The 21,523-nt window shown below is 39.3% G+C and overlaps 2 protein-coding genes and 1 long non-coding RNA gene across 3 annotated transcripts in view; 1 reads left to right on the top strand and 2 right to left on the bottom strand.

The window, feature by feature from the left end:
• Nucleotides 1-1,577: 1,577 nt before the first annotated feature.
• LOC138060065 (ubiquitin carboxyl-terminal hydrolase 31-like) lies at nt 1,578-12,941 on the bottom strand. The gene is made up of 9 exons (XM_068905756.1): nt 12,004-12,941; nt 10,189-10,769; nt 9,254-9,365; nt 8,581-8,693; nt 8,071-8,151; nt 7,707-7,839; nt 7,343-7,465; nt 5,743-6,229; nt 1,578-4,409 (listed from the first exon to the last, which is right to left on the bottom strand). The coding sequence occupies exons 1-9, from the start codon at nt 12,754-12,756 to the stop codon at nt 4,300-4,302; spliced, it is 2,493 nt and encodes an 830-aa protein (XP_068761857.1). The 5' UTR covers nt 12,757-12,941; the 3' UTR covers nt 1,578-4,299.
• Nucleotides 12,942-14,535: 1,594 nt separating this feature from the next.
• LOC138059547 (uncharacterized) overlaps nt 14,536-21,523 on the top strand; it is a 7,003-nt gene continuing 15 nt past the window's right edge. Inside the window, exons 1-2 of the long non-coding RNA XR_011134218.1 lie at nt 14,536-14,667; nt 18,763-21,523. The exon at nt 18,763-21,523 is cut by the window's right edge and continues 15 nt beyond it. This is a non-coding gene — a long non-coding RNA (uncharacterized lncRNA). The remainder of the gene's footprint in view (nt 14,668-18,762) is intronic.
• The window catches only part of LOC138059546 (matrix-remodeling-associated protein 7-like), a 7,139-nt gene continuing 584 nt past the window's right edge, over nt 14,969-21,523 (bottom strand). The window contains exons 2-3 of the mRNA XM_068905188.1: nt 18,392-18,645; nt 14,969-17,356 (exon numbers count right to left, since the gene is read on the bottom strand). Coding sequence (XP_068761289.1) covers nt 17,242-17,356; nt 18,392-18,645 — 369 coding nt within the window. The 3' untranslated portion in view covers nt 14,969-17,241. The remainder of the gene's footprint in view (nt 17,357-18,391; nt 18,646-21,523) is intronic.

The raw sequence follows: 21,523 nt of genomic DNA, 5'->3' as shown, positions 1-21,523 counted from the left end.
TTAAATCTAAGAATTAATTAAAAAAAAAAAAGAAATGAAAATGCAAAGGAGAAGAAAGTGCGGCCACATCAACATTCAATAACGAAATTCTCCGTGTTGATCTCGGCGAAAACAAAGCAATTTGTGTTTTCATCCAAGCGTTTTGCGTATATACTGTTTTCAATAGCCACTGTAAAATGGTTGAAAATGACGACGGAGACTTTGAAAACGGTTTCATAACTGGGAACTTCTCAAAATTCAGCGCTTTGAAAACGCTAAAAGTCTTGGCATTGACAGGCGAAAACGGACCCTCATCGTTTTCGAGTGCCGAGGAGTGGATCGGTGAAAGCGGTACGTAGGAATCGCTTTTGAAGATGAAAAATATTTTCTTTCGTTTTCGCCGAGATGAAAACCGCCGTGAGATTTTTATTCGCGTTAGTGTGGAACTGGAACTTCAGAACACATCGCTCGGTTTTGAAAAAGCAGTTGGTTACCTTTAAAACCTTTTTTTAAATGTAGTTTCGGTCAATGTACGTAGAGTACAGAGTTGAAATTTAAAGAAACACGACAAGGGAAAAGTGGGGAAGACAGTAAAACTAATACCACGCCCTTGTCCATTGTGGAAACAATGGACAAGAACTTTTGGGAACTTTTGAAAACCCACCAGTACGATTATGTCAAAACAGTTTATTTTTTTGGAAAGGATGACATACCGGAATGTGGTTGGAAATGATTGAAACTAATTGTTGAGCGCTTTCGTGTAGAAAGGTGGACACCATATGAAAAAGCTGGTGTTACTTCGTATTGCGGTGCTCCTGCTTGCTCGTTATCAGATTGCAAGAACAACGAAAGCATCCATTGACTCTACTGCATACTCCAACTTTCACTAAACGTACTGTTGTGGATTAGATAGTATACCCGCCGTTCGCTGGAAGCTGAATATAATTGCACTTCGATAGGAATTTTCAAAGGTTGTTTGACTTGACTTTCAACATTAGTCACCAAGGAATCTGTGCCTGGAAAATAGTAGCCTTAAATGACCTTAAAATAGAAAAGCGATTTAAACCGCTTCCAGCTCCTCTGAGTATGAAAAAACGTCGTACTTCGAGCTTTCGGACGCCATCGCAGATCATTACTTTATGCAGCAGCGGCCACGTTCCAGCTTTCCATTACCCACAAGGCCTTCGTCTGGACATGGAATCACCGACCGCTTCCCCTTCTGAGGGGGGTCTGGGGTCTTCTCCATCAACTAGATTCTCGTCTTTTTCTTGACTTAACCGTTACTGACCCAAATAAAGCCTCTAACTGTGTTTAGATTAGATAACGCTCGGCGAACGTTACGGAAATGTGTTTTCATTTTCTTTCCAGGTTTTGTTAGTATATAGTGTGGTGTTTCCACCAACGATTTTCTTTTTTTTGTAATCAGTACATCTCCCACTAAAGTGAATGGGTGAAAACGGCGTCTGCTGAAAACGATCTGATGACTCAAAAGCCATTTTGTTTTAGTGCGTATTGGTGAATGCGACAGATTGAAAAGCATAGAGGCGCAAGCATGAGGCTTATGAATATTTGTCACCACAAGCTATTTCAATAGAAAATTTCTCATCTGAAACAGTTTTTATTAGGTCAAAATTATATCCACAGCTGAAAAGTAGCTTTTTGAATAAATTATACATGGCGTTCTGAGCCTTCAAATTTTACCTAAATGCAGCTATTTCCGAGTTCATGTCTGCCTCCTCTTCCAAGCGAGTCTCAGTGCGAAGTTTTTATGATGGTAATTAGTTCTATATATAAGAAAAACTACGCAATTCGACTCGCTTTGAAGAGGCGGCAGACATGAACTCGTAAATGACCTATGCATAAAGCGTTGGCTCGAAAATTTTATACAATGAACTACCCGCTACGGGTCGCCAATTGGTTATGTCAACAATGTTAACTTGAACTTAGTATTACCTCTAATACTAATACGTTTGGGCTCAATGTGCTTCTATTCGTTGTAGAAATTTTAATACTTTTTCTTCAACACGAATACGCACTATAAAAGGAGCGGTACCCAAGGCACATGCGATAATCTGTCAATCAACCGTGGACGCAATGATAAAGTCCCCAACGGGAATATGTCCGTAGTAGTTTAGAAGATGTTATCTGTCGTTCTTGTTTTAAAATCCCCAGTCATTGTTTGCGCCCTGGAAGTCTCTCTTATTAGGGTTCCGTGTCGTTGTCCCTGTTTGTTGATCGCCATCTTGGATTACCAGTCGTGCTTGAATGGATTCGAACAAAAGCAGAGCGTGGAGCACCCTGCCAGCAGAACCTTTCTTAACTCCACGAGAAAGAAAGGACTCTGCAGAAATCGTGTAAACTCTTTATTGAATATGCGCAAGCCGTTGCTTGGAGACAGTTTCAAACCCAGGCCAAGTCTCGATCGCACTCCTAGACGCCATATTGATTTCCGTACTGAAGGCTCGAAAATTTGATGCGCACGCTGCCGAAACCGGTTTGACTAACCCAGAAACTTGGGACACGATTTCTGCACAGCCCTCTGATGAGTTTTAAAAAGTCTCTGCTCGCAGGGTGAGCGTGAAACAAGCCCCTTTATAGTGCATCTTCGTTTTTAAACCTTGCCCCCAAATCAAGTTGGCGCGAGAATTCGTTCTCGGTGAAATTGCCGAACGAACTTTCGCGCAACGAGTAGGACGGTGATGAAAAGCCCTGGGGACGAGGTTGACTATAACTAGAACTAGGGAGTTCGATCTGTTTAGCCAATAAAGGAAATGTGATTGTCAACCAGGCAACCCAGTGAATGCTTCACAGAAGCATCTCGTTATAAAATTAATCAAGATTAACCGTAGACTTACGTAACAAACTTAGAACCAAAAAAATCTGTCCGAAATTATTCGGGAAAATAACGCAAAGACTACTGTCTTTTCGTCTTTAACAACGATGATTTTTTTCTCTTTCTATCACAAACACCACACCCTCCCAGGAATTCGTGGCCACAAAACAAAACCGCGTTTTTAAAATAATTTCAAAGAGTGAATACGGTCTTGGCCCAGAAACACTTAACGGGCGAAAACAAAAGGCCGCCACTTTAACAAATCAGATGTAGCCATGCCCCGTATGACTGCCTCTGCCATGTTTTTTAGGGACATGACAACTAATTTTTGCGGAAAGGGGTATTCTACAAATAGACTCCTTTGTATCTGTGCTGGGGAGCCCACCAGGGCTATCTTCACGTTGTTGCGATGGCAAAGAAATGCTTTGAAACGTAAATGCATGTGCAGCGAGTGTACATCCGATATTCTTTTTTCTCCTTGTATGTCACGAGGTGGGTGTTTTGAGGAAGAGTTTCCATAATTTTGGACAGGATTATTGTTCTCAAAACTGTAACGACAAAAACATAGTAACGGTTCGGTAACGGTATGTTTACGATTGACTATTTCCTTGTCACCTCAGCCTCCTTTCCAGGACGAGGCCACGTGCAAACATTAGTTTTACTTAACGTATCAATTACTTCCAACGATTGAAGGCGCTTGCCCGGGGCGAAAGATCATCGCCTGAAAAACATGTTAAAGTGCAATGATCTTCCGCCTCCAATATCTGATTTTCAAATAAACTCCACCAACGGAAACTATGAAAGACGTTACCATGAGGTTCGCAGTAAATTTAAAAACCCTTTCGTGCAAAATAGCATAGAAATTGCCTATTATACCGCTTTCTTCCACAGATGACTGAGATACATTTTGAACACTATTGTTTAATTTATATCGATCTCGAATAAACCAGTCAGAACTCACTGCAAACTGGTGTGCCTGTGGCAAGCTCTAAGCGCGCAAAAGACGCTCGCAGCGGAGGTGCGTTTTTCTCGAAAGTCCCGAAACTTTCGGGTCTCACAATTCCCTATGTATCTTGTGAACGGAGAGGTTTTAAGTCACACAAACTTCACGATGATTTTGATTTTTGTTATCTTGAAAGCACATCAAAAGATGAGCCTATCAAAACAAACGAATCAGGCAGTTCCGTAAATGGCTTTTCGGGCCCGAAACGTTTTCGGGACTTTCGTCAAATGGGAGCTTGAGGTATTTGTCCTGGTTAATTGACAAAGCGACGAATAACTTTTCAGTCTTAAGGGTAGTGTAGAAACAAAACCAAAAATATCATCAAATTTCACCACTCAAGCAGCAAAACGACCTTCCACCCAAGCTTCAACTGTTACTCTGGACTGTTCAAAGTTGACCAAAGAATTTCCACTGAGACAGTCACTGAGGGCGCAATTGACGATGACCACTTTTCAAGACATCCTCCAGCGGAGACACCTGCACTTTAGACGCACGATTCGGTCATAACATTTTCTCTGCTGTTCATTCTACTCTTGGCTGTGTTCTGGTCATGCATCCGTGGTAAAGCATTGTATGGCGAACTTGTTGATCTGTCTGAAAGACCAGAAGAAAACCCGCATGTTAAGTAACTTGTTTTGTTTTTATTCAAATTAGCCCTTGATCCCTCGTTCTTGAGCTGAAAATTCAAAATAATATTTTGCCTTGAACGGGGCATCAAGGTCTAATTTCAATAAAATTAAAAAACCCAAAATGGCGGCCATTTTGGAATAAGGTGTATAGCCCGTCTCACAGCTTTTGTTGTGTGAAAGAACCCACTCGCGAGGAGTAGGGTACGGCGTTGTGGTCCCCCTCCCCCATCATGCGGTTAACCCAGCTGGATTAGCTGCAGGGGCTTCCGAGCAATCACAAGACAGCCGGAAGTTGGGTTACGAAATCTTTAATGTGGAACTCACTGTATCTTTGTAGCTTGCATGCGGATGCAGGAAGGTGAAGGAGAAGGGAGAGTGCAAGAATGCCACAAAAGGATGGCCACGTGCCCTTCGTTTTCTCGTCCGCCCGAAAATCGGTCGCCTGGAGTCTCCAAGAAACATTTACAATAAAGGACATACAGAGCGAAAACAAGCAAGGTGATCCCAACTTTTTGTTAGATTTTTTTAAATGTCCTGTGTATTAATATCAATTGTGCCAAGTTCGAAAAACAAAAATCTGGATGGTAAGTCATCTTCATGGGAATTACCTTAAGCAAGCGAAGTTTTGGGGTCACGGACGGCAAACGGAAGTGAGCTATTTTCCCTTTTAACTTGCACTCACACAGCCACATTTATATTGTTGAATATCTTTTCTCTGTTAGGCACGACTAGTTTGAAAATCAACTGTCCTGGCATGCGAAATGTTCAGTTCCGGTTATCGTCTATGGCTCAAAACGTGGCTGATATCGTCAGTACGTCACTGATCCGATACTGTGTCCACACAATTGCGACAATTTCAACCAACTTAAAGGGGCTAGGTCACGCAATTTTAAGCAATTTCAGCACTGATCGAATGGTCATAGAATTAACTAAAATATCAAAATAACTGTTCAAAACTATAGAATAACTCTAACAAAACACAGGGAAGCCAAGAAGGGACATGGATGGAAAAAATTGGAGAGGATTGAAATGGATTGAATTTGGGTAAATTTGAAAAACGTCGGCCCACCTTTTTTCAAATTTACATCAGTCTGTATCAAAATGTCATTTACACAGCTAGAAAATCATTCTCAGTTGTTATGTGGCCCGTGATTTTGCAAATGAAAGACTCTTGCTCTGCCAATTTGACGTTTAGAGCTCATAATTAACAAAATTAAGCAAAATTACCAAAAATAGCGAAACCGAGCCCCTTTAATGAACAATACCATGGGCAACGAATCATCAAACCGTGTTCTTACCATTTCTGTTCTGGCCTTTACCACTGAGCTCGTCCCCGGAGCTGTACACAGATTGATACGAAAATTTCGGCATTCGCCACGCCCAGTGATCGGAACAAGCGGAGGATTCCGATCCGGACGACGAGCCAACGTTACGTCGTGCATAAAACAAAAGATAAGCTGCCTTGGTGACGATTTGATGCTCGCTTATCCTTTCAACTCGCATGTCATCGAACAAATACCAAGTGCCATCCACAGGGTTCTTACAGTATGCCGTATAGTGACCCCCTGACATCCCACCGGTGTGATTGCACACTGCGTAAAGGTCGTACAAGTTTTCATCCATGCCTGTCACCGAGCTTGCGCGCTGCCGCCTCCAGGTACCCCACCCCAGCGTGTGGGTGTCTGGAGTTGTTTTTTTAGGGCGTGGCTCAAGATGACTGTTCATGTCTAAGCCCGTAAGAGGAAAGTCCACTAATGTGTGGAGTTTTGTACGGCCAGCAGAGGTCTAAAGGGAGAAAAAAAAGGTCTTTAGTTTAAGAATCACTGAGCATAGATCTGGTTGTAGTTATCAACACCGCTCACGTGAAAACCAATGCTGTTGATACGATTACTGTGCTCAATATCTTAATTGACTGATTGATTGATTGATTGATTGGTTTACATAGATTGCATGATTGTTTGATTGATTGATTGATTGATTCGTTCACACAGATTGCATTATTGACTGATGGATGAATGGATGGATTGATTAATTGATTGGTTTACATAGATTGCATGATTGTTTGATTGATTGATTGATTGATTCGTTCACACAGATTGCATTATTGACTGATGGATGAATGGATGGATTGATTAATTGATTGGTTTACATAGATTGCATGATTGTTTGATTGATTGATTGATTCGTTCACACAGATCGCATTATTGACTGATGGATGAATGGATGGATTGATTAATTGATTGGTTTACATAGATTGCATGATTGTTTGATTAATTGATTGATTCGTTCACACGGATTGCATTATTGCCAGACGGATGGATGGATTCATCGATTGATTGATTGATTCGAATAGATTGCATTATTGATTGCCACTGACTCGTTGGCCCAGTTGGTTGAGCATTACACTACACAGTCATGGATTCAAACCCTGTTTGGAACAAGAGGGGAAAGAGCTCTCTTTGTAATTTCATGTGCAAAACTTTTCAAGTCTTCTAAGGTGAGGACTAAAAACCATAGGTCCCTGAACTCTTAACCCTTGTCAGTAAATTCTGTGGAACAATTTAGGGCCGCTCTACACGGTTAGATTTTTGGTGCATGCGACAAGCTCTCGAAAGAAAAACAGGTGTTAGAATGCTACGAATTTTTTTTCTGATGTACACAACAATCGTAAATGAGTGGTAGGCATGTCGTAAGCTTGTCACATGCAACAAAAATCACACCATGTAAATCAGTTCTTAAAAAATTCAGCCAGTATTCGCAAAGAGTAGGTCACAGAGTTCCCTGTGTCGCTGTCTGCCCTTGTAAAGGGCACACTATCAATGGTTATTGGAGCTTTGCTCTGTTGTGGTCCTCGCCCCCTGAGTGGTGAAACTAAAAAAAATATATTTTCTAAATTACCTGTCTGAATCTCTTGAGGTGAACTACCAGAACCTCAGGTAGAGTCCAAAGGCTGAGTCTCTTGACTGTGCCTTGCTGACGCTTCTTACACCTCGGGCAAAGCCAAGCATCTTCAGAGCCCAACTAAAAAAAAACACGTACAAAACTCATCACTCCAAGGTAACATCAATGTTACCATTTCGCTTCCAAATTATGGTTGGTCCAAGTACAAGAAAAGTATGCATTCCTTGATGATATGAAAACCACTGAACACATACTTAAAAATTCAAGAAACAACAGTTTTTGGGGGGTATGGTAAAAAAACAACAGTTTTTCTGGGGGGGGGGGGTTAGGATGTTTTCACTTTTTCACTCTGCCTCATTACCCTCTCATCTTTTGTGTACAAAGTAAAGCAGTCCTCCAGTTCAACGTGATGTGCACTGTTGTGGAAAGATTCCACTTCACGCACGGTGCAGTGTTCCTCAGGTCGCTCTTGTAAAACACTGGACTTAACAAATCTAAAGAGAAGTGAGGAGAAAAGAAACCTGTAACAGGTGCAGTATTTCAGATATCTTATAACTGCTGAGCTTAATTTTCCTTCTGTTTATGAGCATCACGTCTAAAAATGATATTGCTGATGACTGGTAATGAAGATGACGATGACGATGACGATGACGATGACGATGACGATGACGATGACGATGACGATGACGATGACGATGACGATGACGACGACGAGGAAGGTTTACCTCACTCTTGTCTCTGGCTCCCATTCAGCGATCACCTTGATATGCTGCGGACCACAACCCGTCCCACAAGACGTCAGTGCCCTACAAAATATGGCAAAGCAAAAAAGAGAGAGAGAGATTTGCAACATGGGAAAAATTCTAAGTACCATAATCCATTTGACTAGTCTTTCAACTTTTAAACCATCTTTCTGTAAATCTCAATTTAGAGTAGGGTATGTCAAGCACTCTGCAGCCTGGCTGGATTCATACCAGTCTGTACATTCTGGTCTGTGTAAAAATCACCCTGTAAACTATTGTAGCAGTAAATATTATCGCAAATTCTGCAAGTTGGCATGGTAGTTAAGATTGATTACCACTAACGAAGCTTGTAATTAAATGCCAGAGATTTTTTTCTTCCCTTGCTGTTTTCAGGAACCCTAACCTTCACTAAAGGAAATGTTAACTTGCATTGTGGACATAAAAAAATGCTTTTAATTTTTGTTGCAGGCTTCCTCAAAAGACAGTCCTTACTTGTCAACAGTAGTCTGATACAAAGGGTGATTCACTTCAGGAGAAAGTGCACTCTTCCCTGGCAGGCCAAACAGCACACGCAGTCGAAACATCAAACCTTGCTTCCGTATAGCCTAATATGTCAAAGATTACATGTGGCACATCAGTAAGAGCTACTTACAACTGCAAAGAACTACAGTACCAAAAGGGTGTAATAAATCTTAAGGTAAATGGTAATAAAATGTAATGGAAACATGCAGCTGTGATTTGATAGTGACCCACAAGTTCAGACCCATTAGTTGACAAGCGTGCCGTGTGGTCACCGATCCTGTTGGTTCAATACTCTCTGCACATCAATAAATCACCTCATCCTGCAATAGTATGCGCAATAACAATAGTAGGCACTGTCCTTAATTAATTAACCCTTTCACTCATGTAAGGGCCACTGAGACTTAAAAATTTTACTCTGTCTAACGCCAGATGACTTTACTCATCGATGGGGAACCCCAGAGGAGTGAAAGGGTTAATGCAGACTAGAGAAGCAACAAGTTCACAAAAACAAAATCAAACCCTGAACCCTCTGCTGTCAGTGCTGTAACTTCTGCAACAGCCCTGCTCCCTAAAGTAACACCTGCCTTTTAGTTAAATGTTATATTGTATTGGCCTTTTGAAAATGTCCATTACAAACCCTTACCTCTGATGAATAGCTCTCATTTAGGATTCTTGACATAGCTTTCAAGAGAGCTGTTTGCAGTTCATTGTAGCTCAATTCCCTTAGAACTCGGACAATGAAAGGAAGACCAAATCTGAAAAAGGACAAAAGGTAACAAGTTCAGCTTCAAACATGGAAAATGAGATATACCTGTGCCAAGGCAATGTTCTAAAGATTACTTCTACATCTACATCTACATATTCCAGCACTCAGCAAAGTCCCTTTTTGACTTGTGGCTGTTTCAGCTTAGGTGGCCTCATACACCACAAGCCCTTTTAGAGACATCACTGCCAAGCCAGCCACTTCTGCTGGAGAGAACAGGACAGCCACAACAACAGGGACTTCATCCCCTACTCTTCTAGAATAGTGTGTGGGTTCTTAAACGTCCCACAGGGAACTTATGAACATGGAAGATGTTGAGAGACAGGGCTTAAGGTTTACAGTCCTTATCCGAGAAAACTTGAAAGTTAAACCATTTGTGGATAAAATTACAAAGGCAGCACTTTCTCCTCAGTTATTTTAAGATCCTGAGTGTTGATCTGGCCAGCCCCGACCTCCCGCGTGCGAGCAAGATGCTCAACCAACTGAGCCACCGGTGCACGGTGGAGCTTCTAGGAGGGTTAACTAGTTGACAAATGCAAGCCAACTGACTTTTGTGCACAGTAGTCCTTACCATGGCTACACAATAATTTTTTTCAGTTCTGCTAATCTGAACAATGCTTACACCTGACCTTGCAAAGTTAACCACTGGTCCTTTCTCAAGTACAGTCAAATTAACCTGGCTTTAAAAAAAGACCTTCATTGGGTTGCCATGATTGGGCCCGTCACACAAAATGGATGCTAAGACCACAGAATAGTTAGGCTCAGATTTTTATCCATGACCATTGTCTTCTGCAAGATCTCAATTTAAGTCTCACCGTTTATGATATCCATTCTTCCCTTGACTCTGGCAGTTTGCTACAAGAATCACAGTTGTGTCTTGAATTGGAACATCTGTGCCATCTGTCATAACAGGGACCTGATCGTCTTGAGAATCCATCTCAGGGAAAAGTCCACTTGGTGCTTCAAAAGCATAAATATTATCCCCTTCATGAATCACATTCAGCATCTGTTTATCGTTAAAAGTTCTATTAAAACCATCATGGTAAAGTTCTGTGAGAATCAACAAATCCTTCTTGATTCCTGTCATGTCTGAAACCACATCACGCAGGTCAGCAATGGTGCCATTTAGAGGCACTGTAACACCAATGCGAAGCGGCACTCTTGATGAATTTACAAACACTGTGGTGACGAAGATCGACCTTGTTTCTCTTTGGGGAACAGGCAGAGAGAGACATAAAAATGGATCAAAAGTGTTGGACTGTTGATTACATTTGGGGCATTTAAGTGATGAGCGGTACTGTGCCTGGAACAAATCCAGCACAAAACTGTCGTTACAGCGAGAATGATTGGAGAGAGCTTCAAAAGCGATTATGTCATCTGATTTGCCAAGGGTTTCCTGAAATAAAAATGGTATAAAGTGAAAAAGATAGCACCATGTTGATGAAACAAGCCAAAGCAGGTTTTAGAAAACAATCAGAACAGCTTTTAGTCTCAATTACACCACAGGGCTCAATAACACCCCTGCATGGTCATCTTGGGTACAATTAGATTTCATGCCCAGGTGATCAACTTTGACCACCTGATCTTTCAGCTTGCCTTGAATCAGATAGAAGTTGAAACTAATAAATCATTATTAAAATAAAAGTTCTTGTATTCTTCAGTTTATGGATGAGAGAATAAATAGCATAAAATAGGCAAAAAATCTAACAAAATCACATATCACAAAAGGAGTAGGACAGAATTGTGAGATATATAATTTTTACACTGTAAAACTAACCACTGTACAACTAAAGCACGGGCTAGATCTATAAGTTTCAATCAGTCATTTGAATATACGTACTTAAATAGCTAAAAGTACTGATAAATTTTTTGTCGCTAACAAAGGAATAAGGGCTAACTGGGCCAATTTCCTTAGATAAAGCCGCAGGCCATTTATTACCCAGCATGAAAAACAAAGGAATATCACGCTTCGCTTAACATCTCATTTTGAGCCATTCCCTGTGACAAACAAAACTGAATTAAGATATTTTGAATTCTTTGTGCTTCCGTTCAGATGGTTAAAAGCACAAACTCTGCACTTGACATGAATGACAACAGAAAAATATTTTTGGGAACTCCAGTTGCAAACAATGATGGGACGAACTGTTTACGAAATTTCCTCGCCAAAAATTCTTGCCTAATATCGACCGAAATAAAATAAATTCTGGTTGATCAAATTAAGCTATTAAGCTTAGTTGAACATCCTCTTTCCAGTTGTACAGAAAGCACAGGAACTAGAATATTAATTAAACAGCTCATCCAACTGTACTTCAGAGGAAAGGATAAAATTAAAGATGTGTTGGTTGGAGAGGCGCATGAATGGATGACGCGCGATAAATATAACTACAAAGACTCGAAACTTCTTCAAGCGAATTTCGTGTACTTCGTAAACGCAACCAAAGGCAAAGTTCAAAACGTCGAGATTTAGTCTGACTAAAATGCCATATCAATGAACTTGCTACAAATTGATAAAACAATGAACTAGTAAAAAGAAAAACATGCTTGTGTTAAAATCAAAAAAATTGTTCGTATTGCATGACACTCGAGAAAGTAATTTGATCAGCACTCTTGTAAGGTGTCTACTAGCTTACCTTGTTTGCTTTGTATTTTCGCTTAGTTGCTCGGTTCAAATCCTCGTGAATCTTGTCCAACAGCCAAAGGAAAAATTCTTGTGCATCGTGCTGAGAGTATCCACGGTACTGAACGCCATATTTTCCCACGATCCACTTGAAATCGCTGCTAATTTGAGAACTGTACTGACTCGACCATAAGCTCTTGAGCAAAAGCGCTAGCCTTTCCGTCACTTCTCCGCGAGTTCCAAACTTCTTTGTTTGGCCTTTGCGAAGTTTTAAGTCTTGTTTATACTGATCCATGACGAAATACTCGGCAAGCAAGTCAGTGTGAGCGAGGCATTGGATAATAGAGTTCATAAAGCAAGTATTTCCATGATTTTTCAGACCAGATACATTAAGAACCTCTACCGATCTACTTCTCTGGATCCTGGAAGAAATTTCTTCGCTGGTGTCGATACTTTTTTTCTTGTACGAAGCGTTTTCTTCGATTGTACCGATCGAGGAGGTCGAGTAGGCCGAGTTCGTGTGAAATTTGACCGACGATACTCGAATCAGTCTTTGGACTATATTTGAAAACGATTTCATGGACGGTCTCCGCACCAACTTTCTTCCTCCAACAAAGTCCCCTGAGCCAAATCTAAAACTCTTTCTCTTCGTCATAAATTGTCGGGAGCTTTTGGACCTCTCCAACGCCTCGTCCTCATCGTTGCCTTCACGAGCACTGTGACCTCCATGGAGTTCACCAACACTTGCGGATCGACTATGGAACATTTGTACTTTCACAAGGAGCCTGTATCAACGCAAATCTATAGCTCATATAACGTTTCGTACAATCTTAAACCTTCTAAACTCGGTTTTTTTGCTGTGCTACATGTAAAAGTTGCAAACTTATCCAAAACTGTTTTTCCGCTTGAAACATTTTACGACACTGACCCAGAAAAACACGTACAAAGTATGTTTACGAGCATGCGTAAACTGACATCACTAGGAAGCTTGGAGGCGTTACTACGCTCTGCGGTCACATGCTAATTCTGCATCAATAAATCTGAAACAGTCCGCAGTCATATCTAATTATTAAATGACAAAAAGAAAAAGAGAGAGAAAAGAGGTCATAAGATGAAATAAGACCTTTCAATTTAACAGCTACTACCCCTTCTTACAATGGAGCGTTTCCATCATGGGAGAATTCGGGGAAAAAATAGTGCAGGTGTAGTCACAAAACAATCTTAATCAGGCCCTAAACAGAGCTTCCGGATTTTTCAAACTGAAGTCAGACAGAAGTTAAACAACAGATCGCCATCAATGACATAAATAGATTTTCCATGTTATTCTGAATTATGACCAGCCGTCCTGGGCTCTGTGGAAGATTAAAATGTGTCAAAGTAAATATTTTGCGCAAGAGGCTTGATTGCCGACTTGATTATTGTCCACCGTTGCATGCTTATAAACTCTAAAATGTGACAACCGAGCTAAACAAACTGACGCCGCGCAAGGAACAGAAAAAAACACTGTTCCGATCACTTAAAGATGGAAATGTCCTCCCAACCAAAATTTGGTGTATTGACCCAAACGAAAAGCTGTTCGCATTTTATATCTTCCGAGATCTGGTATTTCCCTCCACCCTAGGGAACGACAATCAAGAAAGAATAAACACAAACACTTTTTTTGCTTGAAGAGCTTTAATTACCTTCTGCTCTTGATGCTGTTCAGCAAGCCACAATCAATTATGGGTGTCTGAATGCATCCCAAAAGAGTGTCTTCTTTAAAAAAAAAAAAACATGAAGCAATCATTAAGATTGTAAATAGCTCAAATATCACAACTTGCTGAACACAGATCGGCTTGATCGTTAGCCCTTCGTCAGAGCGAATGGATTCGCTCTGACGAAGGGCTGAACAACTGATCAACAGATTTTGTTGAATTTCAAATATTTTAGAGATTATTTCTAACCTCATCTGGTAACCCTGAAAGGGAAGAATTCAACGTCCAGTTTTTTCAAAAAAGACAATGTAAATTATCTTGATTTTAAGGCTCAAAGAAATGCCTCATACCGTTGCCATGGTAACGTTATTTAGGAGGAAAATGCATGTTATGTGAGAAATCTATGATGGATAATTCATACCCTCGCCAAATTTCGTCTTGAATGATCACCCTAACTGTATCTAAGGACAGAATATGTTTATTTGTTTGAAAAAAGGAGAAACTATTCGAGCCACCTTAATTAAGCTCCCTTATCGGGAGTTTTAGCAACGACGACGGCAACGGCCAACGATAACGTCGTCGTTAAATGTGAATTCGCGTTATTTTTAACGCATTAAAGGTGGGGCAAACCCTCAAGTACGAAACTAGTATGAACGGCGCTCAATTTACGGGAGAAAATGAAAATTTATCCTCAAGCGATGACGTTCTCCCTAGAACCCCAAATTTGGTCATTTCACGTAGACGTTTTGCTGATGACGGCAAACTGAAGCATGAAACATGAAGATGCACGTGCAGAGCGTTCAAAGCTATTGCTTTTGCTCACTAAATAAATTATGCAAATTTGTGACGTTCTCGTTGCCGTTGCTAAAGCTCTCTAATAAGCACATTAGGCAGACGAGATGTGAAACTTTACCTTACGATCATCATCAAAGGAGAGGTTGGATCAATTAATTTGCGCTTGTCAAGTAGCTTTGTAAAAGAAGGTGAGTGAATTTTAAATGATCTTTTTTCCTTGGGTTTACTTCCTTTCTATAATTTGGAGTAACAATTTATTGACGGGACCGGTTTTACAAAGTTGGAAGGTGAAATTAGTGGAACTCCATGCCCTTTTTTTTTTGCAAACAGTGTTCGAGTTGTTTAATCAAATATTCCTTTGCAAAAGAAAAGACAATTCCGCAAAAGCGGTCAATTTTTCTGAGGTTGAAGAATAACAGTTACAACGAACGCCTTAATCATAAAAGTGATGGAAAACAGGAAGTTAGAAATACAGTTCAAGACAACATAAAACGTTCAACAATAGCTTTAATTTTGAATAAATAAATACAAAATTCGCAAAGCAGAATTTTACAATTTTTGTTGCAACTTTAAACATACATGACAATCCTCTTTAGATCAATAATGAATTCAAATAATTACGTTAATGTCCTTGGATCTCCAAAGATAAAATTAACTTCAAAGACAAATCATGTAAAAATAAGTTGATCACCTTTAAAAATTCAAAATGAGTGTCTTGAAAATACAAGAGAGAGCTAACAGCAGAGTGCCATTTGCTCACATGACCACAATTAAGCAACCATATAATTATTGGTTTATCTTTGATTTTTAATCACAGGGTAAATGGGCCAAGCTTTTTAACCAAAAAGAGAATAAAAGAGAAGTCTTGTTTAAGACATCAAAATGGCCTCCGTGTGATCGTGTAAGAACAAATGATTGAAACAGAAGAATCCTTTGCTATAAAAATCGACTTCAATAATTATCAAAAGAACATTGATAACTTCTAACGTAGCTGTTATGTCTTTCTTTTATACATGCACCCCAGCAACGAATGCTGCAGTTTCAATGCCAACATAATCAATTGCTTTGTTACGCAAAAAAATTAATGAAAAGTGTTAAATCACTTCACATAATTATTAGTATTCAATCTGAAACCTCTTAAAGTTTGGTCGTAGCTAATTTCTTACATGGCTCCCTCAGTTCTTTTATAGTAAGAATTATAATTATATAAACACCCAAGAACTGCCATGCGAGCTTTCGCGTGAAGACATGATATTTTCACATGTGAGTTATCTTCATATGTGAAAAGATCACTGTTGCTATGGTTACAAAATAAAAGTCATGCCTTTTGATGTTAAAGTGGAATGATTTAGTATTTCATTGGTCTTGAAAAATATTTTCCCACACGTCAAGAGAAGTTTTGTATCCCCACATAGCCATGTTATATACCCTCTATTTATCCATCAACACAGATGAATTCCCAGAAGTTGACCAGAAAGTACATTTGACCATATAAACAAAACCACCTGAAATATTTTGAATCATTATCAGTGAGCAACTGGCTATCATTAAAACCTCTTATAACTGTCATTATTATAATACTAGCTCTGTGAGTGGGTAAGATGAACCAATTCCCTCGCTGTGATTGGCTACACGAGCAGGCAGGATGGCGCTATCTTGCCCCCTTAAGATTTCTCGCTTGGTCCCGCAAGATAAAAGGTCATTTCTTGGTGTTTTATCCCACATAATAAATCCTTTATTGACCAAGATTGTTCATTCAAGATGGCTGGATATTGGCAAAGTTCTTTTTTTGCATGTTTATGGACCAAGACGAACACGCCAAAAAAGAACTTGGCCAATATCCAGCCATCTTGACCAAACAAGCTTGGACAATAACCCATAACTGTCAATATTAACCTGAGCACAAGATTGCTGGAAATCACAACGAATTTCAATTGCACATCATTAACTTGAAATTACTTTGTATTTTCTAGTTAACCCTTTCAGCCCCGATAGTGCCAAATGGCACTTACAGATTTTACTCTGTCTAACGCCAGACGATTTTACTCGTCCATGGGGAACCCCTCGGGGCTTAAAGGGTTAAGAGACAAAAAGTGAGTTTACAGTTCACAGTGAATAAATAAAAGGAATAGGGCAAGTTACCCATTATTAGGACAACCTGAATTACTCATGTACTAATGGATTTCTATTACAGAGGCTCTGAACTGCCATATATTTACACTTTGTCAACAGAGAAAACCAGGACCAGACCAAATTTTTTTACTGTTTACACAGGCAACAATTTGGTTTGGCTCATCATAAAATTGGCCTTTAAGGCCCTTTTGCTGGCATTCTGTTTACAGTGCCGATTTTCAGAGTCCGGACCAGATTTTTAATTGAGTTGGAGTGGAGAAACATTTACACAGTGCCCTTGAACTGCAAAAAGGGGTGCGGACTCAGTTTTTTCCAGTACTGGGGCAATAGCCACCTCTGGCCCCAAAACGCCAAAAAAGTGGGTCCAAACAGATAGCTACATGGCAAGGATTTATGGTCCATATCTACGTTTTAATGGGTCTGGACCCGGCTTTTTTTTCTGTAGTGTAACGAGTCTCGATTTACAGAACAACTACCATGAGAGGAAAAAAGTTCCCTCAACACCTTTTTAAGCCACCTGGAAACTTCACAAGGAGAGCTGGTGGAGTAGGGATATTTTTCCCAACAATATAAATCTCTAAGCACCAGTGTTTTAACTGGCCAAAGGATAACCAGAATCCTGTTCATCACTATCTTGAGTACAATTTCATTTGTGCCTGAAGATCATCCATTGTTGTAACACCAAACTTGTCCTTGTCCGTCTCGAGCAGCTTGAAAATTTCCTCAAGCTGCTTTTGTTGTGTCCTGCAAGTATTCACAACACACAAAAAAAATGTTTTAATATAATGACTTTAATAACGAAAGAAACTGGCCAATCAAGGGCTTTTAGAGTGACAAGCTCTCTGTACTCCTGCTGCTACAATCTGATTGATAATAAATTAAGAATGCTCAATTTTAGGGTTTTCAACAGGTAACAGTGGGGGTGGTCCTTTCAGTATGAAAATGCTTTAATATTTGACTAATACTATTGTCAACCAATTTTTTACGGGTGTCTGTGATTTCTAACTGTTGCCATGGCAACGATTTAGCACTGCCCAAGGACCCTCTAAAATTTAGTTTTTCTAAAAATGTATTCTTTAAAACTAATTTGGTGACCAAGTATTAAAATAATTAATAGAAATTATTTCAATTTTTTGGGGCGGAATTTTGAAAACACCATTAAACAGTGGATATTACATGGCTGCACGGAGATATAAAATTTCTCTTTGAGTGTTGAAAAATATTTCACGAGTGAGTGCAGCGAATGAGTGAAATATTATTCAACATGAGAAAAGAAATTTTGTATTTCCAAGCTGCCATATAATAAATTTTATTATATAAACACCAATCATTTCACAAAGGCATTGACAAGTGCGATTTTCATATGTAGCCATAGCAACAGTGATCTTTTCACATGTGAAAATAACATATTATGTTAATTATGTTTTCGCTTATTTCATTGGTATTTATATAATAATAAACTCTCTAAACTGATGCGAAGTATTGGGAAAATAGTATAACTTGAGTTATTTATGAACAGGCTGTTGGAAGATCAAAAACCTTCCATGCAAATAATTATTTTTTTCAAATTTCTTTGAGACTGTGAAGAAGCAAATCTTACTTGTATGCAAAAAACGAGGGTAGCGCACCAAGTTTCAAGACATAGCTTAACATTTTAAACAAAACTTATCACCAGTTTTCTCAGTTTTTGGCCACATTTTTATTTTCGGCCAAATAAGAAAAAAGTATGCTTTTAAGATCTTGTGACCAAGTGACTGATTTGATATCTTGACAACTCACTCTCTTTCTTGAGCCAATTCCTCCTTAGTCATTTCATTTTCAATCTCACTAATACCAAGCCGTGAAGATTTGTAGTATGTTTGGATGTTGGAGGCATCCTTTACATTCATTTCTTTAATCTTGTTCTTCTGGTAGACCTCTGTTATTGGCTGTTCAGTGATCTCTTTTTCCAGACTCTGTCTTTGATCCTCTGTGAGGCAATGGATATTCTCAGGCTTAATGGTCTTGTCAAGTCTTACTTCATCATCATGGTCCTATTATGGAGGGACAAATAATGTGATTTGTCATTAAAATTACTAACAAAGGATTCAGTTGACTTTATAATTCCCATTGGAATAATAAGATGTATGAAAGTTTCTCTCCTGATGCAGTTTTGCCTTACGTCAAAGGAGTGTCAGAGCCTGCTCGCAGCTGCCAACAACAACAAGGCTTTGCATCATCTCCAAGTCCGATAAGTCACTTGGGTGAGACAAGACAACAGGATGCCCTGTGAATGTGGTAAAGTGTACATTGGCAGGACAGGTAGATCTATGCAGGAAAGAATACTGGAACACTAGAGGGATACAAGACTCGCCTGTACCCAGACCTCTTCCATTTCCGAGTATGCCAATACGACTGACGACAAACTGCTCTGGAACTAGGCAAAGTTTATTGATTATAAGACACTCACACTGGTACACCCAAAGAGTGACTGAAGCTACCCACATAACACTTCTGACGGTGACCCTAATTAACATCAACAGAGATAATGGAATAGAAATTCCTGAAAAGTGGATAACAGCAATCAAAAAACACTACAGGAGATGGGTATGTCAATGAATTGCTGAGGGAACAATTTCAAAGATCTTTTGGGAAATTAGTCAAAGGAAAAATAAGGAAAAAGTCCATCTACCACAGTTGACCACTGTAGTACATGACATTGTACACACAGTTTTCGCCTAACCAGTTGACCTTATCATCTGAGGAAGACCAGCAGTAAGTGGTCGAAATGTCATAACCAGCAACCCAAGTGACTATGTTACGAGAGAAATGATGATACGTTTATTTACCATCACTATGACCAATAATCATCTTTTACAATATTTCCAAGTGCAATGCATGCAGGCCATAAAAACAACCGATATGGCATGGACTAGAATATGAGGTAAGAAAAACATCAAAATTATCTCTCTGAGGTAATTGGAAGTGCAGGAGAAAACTAGCTGAAGTCAAGCGGAATATTCAGCTGCCACAAATGATTAACATGCTTGAAAATTCAAAAAATGACTAAATCTTATTGGCTTTTTGAAATGCTTGCTTGCAAGGTTCAAATAGTTTGATTGACAAGTTTATTTACAACATGAAAAACTTGTTAGAAAATGTTGCATCTAAGTTCAAATTAAGCAGACCAGACAGTGAGCTGTACTGTAGAATACAGCTCACCAAACTAACCAATCATGGCACACAAGTCATACTATCTGAGAGAAACATGTACCTCTTACTCCTCCGCACTGTAAAATTATGGACCAAGTTCTTTTCCCGCTGATTTATTGCCAAAGCACAAAGCAGACGGGCCATAAATCAAAAATTATGCGAAAAAATGAGGATCTGTAATTTTACAGTACGGACCAATAAAACAAGGTTAGTAAAATCAGCCGCACTGAAAAGGAAACTAGATTAAGTCAAGTGGAAGGCTCAACTGCCACAAATATTGGCGTATCAAAATCTGAAAAACCAAATTCTTATTGGCTGTTTGAAATAGTTGCTCGCAAAATTCAAACAGTTTTACAAGTTTATGTAACAAAAATGACACGAAAAACTTGCAAGAGAATGTTTCATTGAAATTCCAAATTTAGCCGCCTGTACTTTAGAATACGGCCCACTAATTTAGCCAATCACAGCTCACATACTAGTGTTCTGACCAGAAATTTTTCTCAAGGGATCATATGTCCCATAAACCTCACATTTTGGGGCCATCCCCTAAAAGGGTTGGGCCCTTTCCCAAGGGACAATTTTTTTTCTTCTAAATATTCTAGCTCCCCATGTTTCATCTTCCAAGCATTTTGAAATACACCTAGATCTTTCTTACTACATGTCGATGGCGAAGCAGAATTGTCTTCTACAAGTGGATTGACTTTTGCAGAATCGGTTTCTTGTGACTCCAACCTCGAAACTGAAGGCCTTGAAAAGAACTGCGTCAATCCTTTTTGTTGGAGTTGCGACTCCCCAAGCAAATATTTGTAGAATTGAGCCAGCATTGTGACCACAAACTGGCCTCAGTCTTCTGGCGAATTAAAGATGACTACTGCGTTTGATGTCCTGGTTAAACTAATAAGATATAAAATTATATTATTTTCCTCTTTCTTTTGGTTCGAAAAAACATTCTAACCATTCATGAACTATTTTTAAAACAAGTATTTTCCAAACATTTCTGTACCCGTTGGGGCACACAGTCGTGATTGCTGTGCGCTTATTTCGAATTTTTGTGCGTGAATCCTGCAAGGGCACAGCCTGGTGAGAACACTGGAACTATCCGAGAGATATAATAAAAATATCATCTGTTCTAAGTGTTGACAAACAAATCTTTATTACCCATATTCTTGCAAAAAAATTGGAGTGCATTTGTCGCCAGCATGAATCATTTTGTTATTATTGTAAAATATATAATCCCATGGGGATGACCTTACATTCTGTTGTGTCCATGTTAGGCTCATATAATAATTTATTATTCATCCTTTAAATTTATGTTGAAACATTTTCTGTTTGATCAATTTTCAATGGTAGGTTGAAATGCTAAATTTAGGGATTGCTTCGCCACACTGGGTGATTGGCATTAAAATTGTCCTTTATATTTTCACCCAATTCGGATTTATGAATTATGTGCATGCATAGGACCAATTAAGTACTTTTCTCAAGTTAGAAACTGTTTTTAATAATTAATGGCTAGTAAGTCAATCACAATTATTGTTGAAGATAACAGAGATAAGAGTGAGCTTGCATAATTTAAAACAATTACCACCCACAAACAAGGTGGAAATCTGCCGGGGAATATATATTGACACCTGTTTTTGCGAAAGACAAGCGATATTTTCGGTTTCTCTATTCATAGGGAAATTTGTCGGTTTCGTCCGCCAGGGCGTCGTTAGCGAAATA

The sequence above is a fragment of the Montipora capricornis genome, chromosome 8, assembly GCF_036669925.1.
Source record: "Montipora capricornis isolate CH-2021 chromosome 8, ASM3666992v2, whole genome shotgun sequence".
NCBI classification, from domain to species: domain Eukaryota; kingdom Metazoa; phylum Cnidaria; class Anthozoa; order Scleractinia; family Acroporidae; genus Montipora; species Montipora capricornis.
Note: the sequence above shows the minus strand (reverse complement) of the source record. Positions and strands in the feature narration are given on the sequence as shown.

What these genes read in the sequence shown, in the direction of transcription:
- LOC138060065 (XM_068905756.1), bottom strand. Translation starts at nt 12,756, where the DNA reads ATGTTCCATAGTCGATCCGCAAGTGTTGGTGAACTCCATGGAGGTCAC. An exon ending in AAGAATGGATATCATAAACG is followed by an intron (nt 9,366 to 10,188) that starts GTGAGACTTAAA and finishes GTCCTTTTTCAG; the next exon opens with ATTTGGTCTTCCTTTCATTG. An exon ending in GAGCCAGAGACAAGAGTGAG is followed by an intron (nt 7,840 to 8,070) that starts GTAAACCTTCCT and finishes ACTTCTCTTTAG; the next exon opens with ATTTGTTAAGTCCAGTGTTT.